Here is an 11,221-nt window from a genome sequence, read left to right as displayed (position 1 = left end):
AGCAGGTCGCAGGAGAGCTGCAGAAGCAGCTGCAGGAGGAAGTGATCACGTCTGGAAACAGGAGGCAGCGAGAGGCTGGAAGCCACCATCTCTTCCAAGGGCAGCGCCCCAGCGATCCAATGACCTCCCACGAGACCCCGCCTCCCTGAGGGCCACCGCTTCTCCCATCACCACACTGGGCACCAGGCCCGCTGAGGGCACATGAACCTTGGGGGCAAATGCATCCAAGCCACAGCACCTAGAGACAAAGCCAGGGCTTTCCCAGGGTTGCACACCAAGTTTGTGGCCATTGTGTGACCGAACCTAGAGGTCCTTTCTCATTTTTCATCTCGCCCACCACCCGCCCTTTGCTTCTCCTTCATGGAGGCCCCTGCCTGTCTTCTGGCTCATGCACGTCCTTAGCCAGAAGCTTGGGGTGGGCTGCAGGCCCTGGGTGCCTGAGCTCAGACTCTGTGGACTGTGACCAGGGGCTGAGCTAACGGGGAATGTGGCACCCTGGGATGCTTTCCTGGAGTGGCCACTAGGGGGAGCCCAAGGACCTGCTCCCAGTGGTGCCCCAGCGATAGGGTGACATCAAAAGGGCCAGACGATGCTTCCCAAAATTTTCAACAGAAGTCTTACATTGCAGGACAGCTCGCTGGGAAGCTGGGGGTGGAGAAGGAGCAGTGGAGACAGCCCATCTGTGTTTGTGCACAGATTTACAGACACGCCTCTCCTTCCCCATCGCCTGCCCAACGTGCACACTGCTAGGAGGGAAGCCGTGGACCAGACTGAAAGCAAAGTGGATTGCACTACGATGCTTGGGGGAGAACACAGCTGCAAGTCCACGTGAGCCTGTCATCCCCCTGCAGAGCGCGGGCCTGCACCTCCAGCAGCCAATGTGTCAGCCAGAGAGGCTGCTCACGCCCGTCACCATTGTCTCCACACCCAGGAGTCACAGTGGCAGCACCAACGCTCACACACAAGAACGTGGGGAAAAACTGCACCTGCTGCGACTTACGAAGTGAATGACTCAGCTTAAAGGCTGGGCAGCAAAGGACCCCATTCACAAAATGCACACACACACACACCCATAGATGTGCTATTAATGATGCTTAGCTGGGTAGAATTCGAATTATTTTATTGTCAATGTTTTTGCCTTCGAATTTGTTCTATAAAAGTGCTACACTTGTAAGAGAAGACATGTCTAACGACAACAACAATGCTTTGCTTCTCGAGTGACAGAGAGAGAGGGAGCTGGCTGGCGGACCAGCTCAGGAGTACGGGCTCTGCCTCTGGCCCTGCGGCCCCTGCAGGCCCTGTTGGAGGCTGACTTCCTGTCTGGTGCTGCCCCTGAGGGTTTGGGGAGGCTGGACGGGGTCCCAGCCAGGGCTCTTAGTCCCCCGTCTGTAGGACAGAGGCAGCGCCCCCAGCCCTGGCCACCTCTGCTCTTCTGCCACCATGCTTTCCCTCTGGGTCTGTCCCTCCCCCCTCACCCGACCTTCTTGGGGGGAGCTGGGCTGAGAGGTGGGAACAGCAGATTCCTGGGCCCCTCCCTCCAGGCCTGGCTGCTGCACCAGCTGCCGCTCTGCTACAACACAAGCACCTGAGCGCCCACTGCTCTCTAGGCAGGTGGAGGCTGCGAGGGTCGGCCGTGAGCGCCCATGAAGCCCCTCCCCTTTCACTCCTGGACTCCAAGTCCATGTGCAAGCCAGAGAGGTTGCGTGGGACCCAAGTGTACCCTGGAGGCTGCTTAAACAGCCAGAGATGCTCCTAGCACACAGGTGCATGGCAACAATAGCTAACGAGGACACTGGTCGCTGGGTGCAAACACCAGGACTATGACCCAGGCAGAAGCAGACTCCACCATACTTGTAGGCACATGCATGTGCACACACACACACGCACACACACACACGCCAGGGCTCGTCCACCTGCACAGGCAGAGCGGTGGTTACAGCCTCTATACCCAATGGCGCAATTCTGGAGATGTTTCTTGAGTACTGTGGGCCAGGCTTGCTCCTGGGGCTCTAGGAGTGGAGAGATGGCCCAGGACTCACAGAACATTCCATGGCAACCAACAACCATGCCACGCAGAATGTGGGTGTCAGTGGGGAGGAATCACAGGATCTGAGGGCTACAGAGGGAGGCAAGTTCCGAGTGCCGCTCGTGTCGAGAGTTTTCTAGTTTCCAGAACACAATGACGGGTAGAGCAGCCGCTTTCCTGTTTTCCCTGCTAAGATACTTGACCCAGGAGAGGCTGCAGGTGCAGCCTCTGAAGTGCTCATCCTTAGCCGCTCCCCCGCCCCATTGCGTTGACTTTGGCCAGCTGTGTCTGTGACTGGAGCCTCTGCAGGCCCTGGAGCCATGGTCCAGGCTTTCCATGGACCAAGTTTCCTGGGGAGCAGGACTGGTGCTAAAACTGCCCACCCTGCCCTGTCCAGGCCTGGCCCTTGCAGACCCACTCACAGAGGATTGAAAAATTCTGCCCTGGCCCCTGGCATGAGGAGGCTTGGTCTAGTCCTCAACTTTTAGGACGTTCTAACTTCCGAGAGAGAGAAGATCGGGCGTAACCCACTGGGACGGGTGTATGGTGCTGTGGGTAAGGCACTGCTTGGGATTCCGCATCCCGTAGTGGAGCGCCTGGGTTCTGGTCCCGGCTCTGGTCCCATCCCAGCTTCCTGCTAATGTGTACCCTCAGAGGCAGCAGGTGAGGCCTGGGTGCCCAGTTCTTGGGTGTCTTCCACCCAAATTGGAGACCTGGATTGAGTTCTGGGCTCCTGGCTTCAGCCTGGCCCAGGCTCCAACTGTTGTGGGCATCTGGGGACAAAAGGAGTGGACGGAAGCTTTCTCGCTGTCTCCATATGTGTTTGTGTGTCTAACTTTCAAGTAAATAATTTTTAAAACTACCCACTCACAGTGAAACTCATTGGCATAGCTTCTAATAATGTAGAACCCTAATTTTTATTGAAATTTTCTTTGTCAAAATATTCATGGGTACCAAATGCTACAAAAAGACCCCCCCCCCAAGCCTGCTGGAGCCAGAGAGACTCCCATCTTCTCATTCCCCCACCCAGGCTGCGGGTTTGGCGCTGAACCCCACTGAGGCCCTTTCAGGGGGTTTCCCAGGCAGCCCCAGGTGCTATGGGGAACAAGGGTGTCCTGGGGGGATGCATGGATCCCCAGCTGGTCTCTGTGGGAAGCGTAGCTCCAGGGGCAGGGCCTGGGATGCAGCCGCACCTGTGCCGGAACCAGGAACAGGAAGCACTTGGAATCTTCCCTGACGTTGCCATGGTGCCCACAACGCCCACCCCCCAACCAGGAAACCCAAGGCAGGCTCCCCGCTGCCAGAGCCCTGGGGCCCATAAGAAGAAAGGGGGAGCCCAGGTGTCATGAGAGCTTTCGAGATTCAGGCTCCGAAAGTGCCCAGCCCCCAGCTCTCCTGCCACTCAGAAAGCGGTGCAGCCCAGGGCGCCTCCGCTGCGAACACACGGCCTGGGCCAGAGGGCCTCAGAACTGTGAGTGGGACCGGCCCCTTCGTCCACGTTAGAGACCAGGGAGGACGTTAGAGACCAGGGAGGGCGTCTGGTGACGACTGCTGGGACTGGCGGGAGGGGCGTTGGGGATTCCTGGCTGGGGGGGGGGGGTCTGGGGCTCAGGGACCACGCGGGTAGCCCCTGCCCACTTGCGGGGACGCAGGCCCTCACACTGAGATACCCCTGGTGTCCACATCAGCCAGAACACTCACAGAGAGCAGGAGGCTGGGTAGCTCAGGGGGACCCGCAGCCTCCTCTCGGTGCTGATACGGATCTCCAGGGGCGGGATGGGGGGGGCACAGTCCTGTCTGGCTGGGCTTTGTTCTGAGCGCGCCAGGCTGCGTTGGAATGGAACCCTCTTCTCTCCAACACACTGGGAGGGCTTGGGAGTTCCATCAAGGGCAGCGGACGCTGGTAAGGGGCTGTAGGCGGGGGAGCTAAAGGCCAGGCTGCCTCGGGTGTAGGAAGGGTTCAGAGAATTCCATCTGTATCCCTGTGCGAGGAGGAAACCTGGCCATAAAGGGAAACAGGTGGACTTGCTACCAAAGGGGAGAAATTCAGGGTGGTCAAAGGGACTGAGCACCTGTGTAGGTGTTTGACCAGTCCCCCCTTTCCGCACCCCGATTAGCAATAGGTGTAGCAAAACAGTCAAAAGACAAATGCTACAGGCAGGCAGTCATTTGCAACACTGTATGGCAGGCAGAGGTTAGAGTTCCTGGGACCCTACAGAGAGCTTCTTGGAAATGCAAGGTCACTACAGCAACCCCACGGGGAACACGGGCAAGGCCTGTAATTAGGCAATTTGCAGATAAGGAAATCAGAAAGCCAATAAATATATAAAAGAACACGCAACCTTGCTGGTGGCCTGGGAAGTTCAAATAGCAATCCGAACCGATCTGTCACTCTCCAGACTGGCAAATGGAAATGAATGTCCACCCCTGGCACTGGAGGTGGCGTGGGAGAGAGCATTACAAACGGGTGTTAGAAATGGAAATTGCTGGAACTGGAATGTTTGGGAAAGGGAGATGGCTTGATCTGTCTCAACTAAAGATACACTTCTCTGACGTATCTGTCCCACCTTGAAGAATCTCCTGCAAGAATAAAAGCAGTAACACATAAGGATAAGTAGATACAGACATATACAGGTTTAGGTACATAAGGAAACATGTATCCACGTACAACATATACAAACTGCCCTAATTCCGTGTTTGCACCTGTGTGTGAATGTGTATGGGGTTACGGGAAATAGCCTAACGGCTATTACAGGGAACATCTAACAAATAATGAGGCATCTACAGCATGAAATATTATAGTGGCTGGCACTGCGGCTCAATAGGCTAATCTTCTGCCTGCGGCGCCGGCATACCAGGTTCTAGTCCCGGTCGGGCACTGGATTCTGTCCCGGTTGCCCCTCTTCCAGGCCAGCTCTCTGCTGTGGCCCGGGAGTGCAGTGGAGGATGGCCCAAGTGCTTGGGCCCTGTACCCCATGAGAGACCAGGAGAAGCACCTGGCTCCTGCCTTCTTGGCCTGTCTTTGCATTGGTTCACTGGTTACAATGAAATACACTGCTTTGCAGTTTAAGAAACCTGGAAAAGATAATTAAAGGGAAAGGAGGGCCTACCTGCCCAGGTGGGGCCGGGACTTGGAGGAGGCAGAGCTCACACCCATTTTCTCATTGCTGTGTCCACACGGCAGCTGCACGGAAAACACTTCACTGGGAGTAACTGAGCCACTTCCCGCTGTGCGGTTGCGTCGCAGGTGAAATGCTGTTTGGGGTGCGAAGCTTGAAGTCAGCTGAGGTTCTTGATCCACGAGTGTGTGGGCTCCTTCTGGGTTCACGTGTGCATCCATTCCCCTTCTCCTCCCTACTGTGGCTCTGGGGAACTACCCAGCCCCCCACTGCCTTTCTGGAAGAGGTAATCAAGGTGCCTGCCCTGAGGTCACAGGGTGTGGCTCTGACCTACAGGCGCACCTGTTAAGAATGGAGGGGGGCTCAGTGTTGTGGCATAACGGGATAAGCTGCTGCCTGCAATACTGGCATCCCATATGGGCACTGTTTTTTCTCCTGGCTGTTCCACTTCCAATCCAGCTCCCTGCTAATGTGCCTGGGAAAGCAGTGGAAGATTGGCCCAGGTCCTTGGACCCCTGCACCCAGGTGGGAGACCAGGATGAAGCTCCTGGCTTTGACTTGGCCCAGCCCTATCCATTGTGACCATCTGGGGAGTGAATCAGCGGATGGAAGATCTCTCTCTCTCTTTTACAATGCCTTTCAAATAAATAAATATCTAAGATAAATAAATAAACACACCAAGACCCAAATTCAGGGTGCTGATTCACCCTGGAGGCAGCGTTTGGCAACGGGAGCCACTGGCACCTGCAGCTGCTCCCTGCTCTTTCCCAGAGAAGATTCTTCAGTCCTCCCTTGATTCCATGAGCACCCTCGCCCTATCGCCACCCTCCCTGTTATTGTTTGCACACCGTTTATCAGATGAGTTCTGTTTGCAGCCGAACTTTCTTAATAACGTTGAGGACAGCGAGAAAGTCCTCCTGCTCGCCCTCTCTCATTACTCTCTGAGCGAAGGTGAACATAAGCTCACCAGACTCCAGGGCAGCCCTGCTTTACCGTTCGCTCTCACCCCTCTAGTCTCCTGGTCTGCGGGGTGACTGGCACCGCGAGCCTGCTGATGGCCAACCTGTGGTCGTCCTCACCTTGCAAGGTTGCCTCCTGCTTTGGTTTGCTTTGCCTGAGCCATGCTTTTTTCTAGCACAATAGCAGGGAATTACCAGTCACCAACATGCTTTTAAATATGAGATGTTCCCTTGTTTGGTAAACAGCCCACATTTGAAGCTTATGTGTATGCTTATGTATATTTTGTATAATTATGTATATTTTGCCACTTGTATGGCAAAACATAGATTCTTTTTAAAAACATATTTATTTTAATCTACTTGAAAGGCAGAGAGAGAACTTCTATCTGTTGGTCCACTCCCCAAATGCCCACAATAGCCAGGACCGGACTGGGCCAAAGGCAGGAGTGGGCACTCCAGCTGGGTCTCCCACGTGGGGGGCAGGGACCTCAGTACTTGGGACATTATCTGCTGCCTTCCTGGCACAGCAGCACAGAGCTGCATCAGAGGCGGGGGAGCTGGGCGTCGCACTAGCACCCAGTGTGGGATGCAGGTCCCACATGTTAGCTTAGTCCACGGCACCACAATGCCAACCCCAACACGCAGGTAATTTCTTTAGGCCAACCTTGCCCACAGTATTTTGAAGAGCCCCTTTGGAAATTCATTGACAATTTCACTTTTAGTTCTTTTAACTTCCAGGTGCTGAGCTTCCCCCCTTGTAATCTCTGCTACCATCACGAAAATGTTGAATCCGGTGAGTGGGTCATCGCACACGAAGGCAGGTAACGGGGAGGGAGGAGAAGACAGCTGGGGTCCCGTGGTGTTGCCCAGGACCGCGCCCCGAGGCTGATTCTGTTAGAGCGTGTCCAGGCAGTGCCTTCCAGAAGAGCACACCCCACATCTGAACACGACCCGCATCTCACACCACCGCAGGACAATACCTAGACTTATTCCATAGTTTTCAATCACTGACCAAATTCTGGGAACGATACTTCAGCACATTTCACAGATTTTATGTATTTATCTTATTATTTTCTTGAAAACATCACCAGCACCACCACTACCACCACCACCACCACCACCACCATTGCCGTCACTACTACCATCACCATTATCACCGCTGTTGCCATCACCACCACCACCATCACCACCATCATCGTCAACATTCTCATTTTACTTATTTGGACTGAGAGGGTCAGAAGCTGACATGACTTGCCCAAGTTCACACACCCAGTACGTGGCATTAAACAGCAAGATTTGAACCCAGCTCCTCCACTCCGTGGCTTGTGGTCCCTGCCCATTCTCTTGGAGCTCGGGTGGCTGACGAGCGTCGCGTCCTTCCGCAGGCAGCCTGTGGTGCTCCCTCCTCGCTGGGCGCCATCCGGGCTGACGATTCTCCTGTTCCCTGAGAAAAGCTGCTGAATTTCCACTGCAGCTCAGGGAAACGTCTGGGTAAAGGCCTCTGCCCAGGGAGCCAGCGGTTCCACTCCCGCAGACATAATCCAGAGAAATGGAGGACAGGTGTGCAAACACGCCCACACACAAACCCTGAGCGCAGCGCTGTTCACAACAGCCAGAAGATAAGAATGACCCAGTGTCTGCCGACCGACGGGAGGATAAACAGAATGCGGTCTATCCACGTGGTGGAGCATTATACAGCCCTAGAAAGGGTGAATCCCTATAGAGGGGCGAGCCTTGGAAACCTTACATGAATGAGAGAAGCTGGACACAAAAGGCCACGTAGTGTGCGAGTCCACTCACAAAATCCAGAGCAGGCGAATCCCTGGGCTCAGAAAGCAGATTAGTGGTCGCCAGGGGCCGAGGAAAGGGGCGTGGGCTGTGACTGCCTCGTGAATACGGGGTTTGGTTTTGGGGTAAAGAAAGTGTCTGGAGCAGATGTGACGGGTGCACAGCGTAGTAGACATAACAAATGCCACAGGTGCGCAGGTGTGTGTGTTGGGTATTTTACCACAGTGCACAAGGCCCCTGCCCCCATCTCTGCAGAGTCAGGACAAGGACTTCCAGAACTGGACTTGGGGGCTTAACCCCATCCCTGCTGGTGGCTTCTTCAGAGCTACCCACAAAGAAACCATCTTTCTCCCTGACCTTTAGCCTCAGGCATCTCCTATCCCAGGTCCTAGATCCCAAATCACTGTGTAGCTCGCAACCCTCAGCCTGGACCGCGGCACTTTACCTCGAGGAGATGCCCTGTGGGGAATACTGTGCACGCTTGAACTTGGACCAGTATTTTAAAAATCCATCTCGATCTGCTGTCTGCTGTGCCATTTGGGAAATGTGCCGTTTATGTGACGTTTAAAATTTTTCTTTTTCCCTGATTGCGGCACAGCACAAAGACCGGCTGGAGCGAAGGATCGTCGGCTCGACCAACCGCTGGCGCATCCCCAAGGAGCCCTTCTGCGGGGACCTGCTGGCGCTGTCCCAGATGTGCAAGGCTGTGGGTGTCGACTTTGATGATATTATGAAGAACCCAGACAAGTAAAGAACCAAAGGCCATGGCAGGGAAGGGCATTCCTGGGGGCAGGGGCCTGGCGTTGGCGCCTCTGGCTATGTGGGCTGTCCCGCCAGGGCATGGACAGGGTCAGAAGTGACCAGTTCTTGTGACAGCTTCTGCGGGTGGTGACAACAGTCCATGGAGAAACTCAGGAGGGTTTTCTAAATTTTCCTTTGCATTGGGAATTGGAGCCCTAACAGGAGTCTATGTTTAGCCTCCAGGGACCAGCTGATTTCCTGGCAAACCAACTCAACCATGGCCCAGTGTTCGAGCCCCTCTCCCAAATACCCATTTCTGCTCGATCACTTGATGCCCTCTCAACGCTAAAGCGTGCGGAGTCACAGGCTAGACCATTGCTTCCCCGTGTCAGGGGCTCTCCCTGTCACCTCCTGGGGGACACTGAGCTGGCCCCACTGCAGAAGGTCACTTTGTTTCCAGATGTTTTGGACCTGACTTGATGCTTCTGCCCTGCCCAGGCCACAGGGGTATCTGTGACCTCACGGTCACAGGCTGTGCCCCTACAGCCACATCAGGCACAGGGAGCCCCTTGCTTGATGCTTGCTGAACAAGTGGCGAAATCCTCCCTCCCTAGAGCCACTGGCCGCCACTGCTCTGGTGCCCAGTTCCTCAGGTCCAGGGCCAGGCTGGGGAGAAGGCACTGTGTCTGGGCCTGGCAATAGAGCAAAGTGACCCCAGACTGATGGGGGGCGGGCTGGGAAGCAGGGGTGAAGTTCTCCAGGGTTGGTTGTGGAATCGCTGAGATAAGCTGGGGGTGGGTGCGGAAACTGGAGGAGACTGGCAGATGGTCGGGTCATTAGGACTGCTCGAAGCAGCCCATCAGAGCTGGCATCCCCTCTCCACCACCTGCTGGCTCTGTGCCCTCTAGCTACCAGCTAAGCCTCGTTAAGCCTCAGTTTCCTGTCTGTGCAATGGTTACCTTAAGCATTAAGTCGGACAGGGTATTGAAAATGCTGAGCCCTGTTCCTGGCTCACAGCCGGTGCTCCATAGCGAGTGCTTTTATCTGCATCCCCCGAGCAGCGGTTTTAGTCACCAATTCCTGGGTGGGTTAACGTGCGCTCTGCCAGCCAACAACTGCGTGCTTCACTTTGCTTCTTAGCACCTGCCTCCAACATGGCAGCTGCAGGGAACCTGGCTGGCTGTTGTCTTCCTGGGGGTAGCTTTGCAAATGCGCCCACCTCCACTGTGGCGCAGGGCAACCGGGGTCACAGGAGCTGACACCAGGAGGGACTGGGCAGGCAGCTGTTCCAGGCTCGGTTCCACAGTGGCACCCGGGCTCTGTTCCGGGAGCCTCTCCTCCTCTCTCTGAGACAGTGGAATAGCCTGGGCCTCTCCTTCTCCTTCTGAGAGAGTGGGCTAGCCTGGGCATGTACTCATCATGGAATCAACAGAGAGCAGGAGGGCAGCTCCGTTGCACAGGCACCTTCTAAACCTGCCAAGTCACATCCATGTGCCATAGCCAAGACAGTCACTCGGCCACACTTGACTTTGCAGTCCTAAGAGCAAAGGTGTGGACACAGAGGGGGGAGGACCAGGGCCACTGGGGCAGCGTGGGAGGGACCTGCTTTCTCTGAGAAACACAGATTGTGTTTCCTTTACATTATCAATCAGCTCTTATCCCATGTGATTTTAAGAAACCTCTTGGATACAAAAACTTTATATTTTACATTTTCAAAAAATGTATGTATTTATTTGAAAATAAGAATTAGAGAAGGAGAGGCAGAAAGAGAGAGAGAGGTCTTCTATCCTCTGGTTCACTCCCCAATTGGCCGCAATGGCCGGAGCTGTGCTGATCCAAAGCCAGGAGCCAGGAGCTTCTTCCGGGCCTCTTATGTGGGTGCAGAGGCCCAATGAGTTGGGCCATCCTCTACTGCTTTCCCAGGCCATAGCAGGGAGCTAGATAGGAAGTGGAGCAGCCAGGACTCAAACTGATGCCCATATGGGATGCTGACACTGCAGGTGGCGGCTTTACCCACTATGCCACAGCATGGGCCCCCAGTATTTTACTTTAACAGACAAGATAAATTATTTCATTTAGGTGATAACAGAGGAGTCTTATTCCTGGTAACGCACTGTCCCTCTGGGCATCGGGGGATGCTCAGAAGACAGCCCAGGGTTGCTGTGGGTCTGGATTTGTTCCATTCCACACCCACCCCTGTATCCCCAGGCCCTGCTCAAGGCTCTGCGCCGGCCTTGTAGGTGATGCTGCTGCTTCTCCCACCAGGGGGCGCTGTCCGCCTTGACTGGAGCAGACCTACCTGTATCAGTTCAGGGAAGGGCTGCTCTCGGTGGAAAGCGGCAGAGACTCTCGCTACTACAACTAAGATAGCTGCCAGGAGCTTGTTAGGAGGGAGAAGGTTTCATGTTGGAGGCTCACAGTCCGAAGTCAGGTGCCCCCAGTGGACGGTATCTGACGAATTAGAGTGTGTGCAGAGGGTAGACCATGAGACAAGCCAGGGAGCAGAGGGACGGGAGCGCACCATCCCCTACCCTCTGTATGAGTCCGTCCCGGGCCACCACCCAGGCAACCTCACCCAACGCAGTCTC

General features: G+C 55.1%; 1 protein-coding gene across 2 annotated transcripts in view; it reads left to right on the top strand.

The window, feature by feature from the left end:
• The first annotated feature begins 3,284 nt into the window (after window positions 1-3,284).
• BTBD16 (BTB domain containing 16) overlaps window positions 3,285-11,221 on the top strand; it is a 49,211-nt gene continuing 41,274 nt past the window's right edge. For both annotated transcript variants that reach the window (XM_051824318.2, XM_008270613.3), the window contains exons 1-3: window positions 3,285-3,497; window positions 6,843-6,897; window positions 8,491-8,639. In XM_051824318.2, the coding sequence (XP_051680278.2) occupies window positions 6,886-6,897; window positions 8,491-8,639 (161 nt within the window). In that variant the 5' untranslated portion in view covers window positions 3,285-3,497; window positions 6,843-6,885. The remainder of the gene's footprint in view (window positions 3,498-6,842; window positions 6,898-8,490; window positions 8,640-11,221) is intronic.

Source organism: Oryctolagus cuniculus, chromosome 15 (genome assembly GCF_964237555.1).
Source record: "Oryctolagus cuniculus chromosome 15, mOryCun1.1, whole genome shotgun sequence".
Lineage (NCBI taxonomy): Eukaryota > Metazoa > Chordata > Mammalia > Lagomorpha > Leporidae > Oryctolagus > Oryctolagus cuniculus.
Note: the sequence above shows the minus strand (reverse complement) of the source record. Positions and strands in the feature narration are given on the sequence as shown.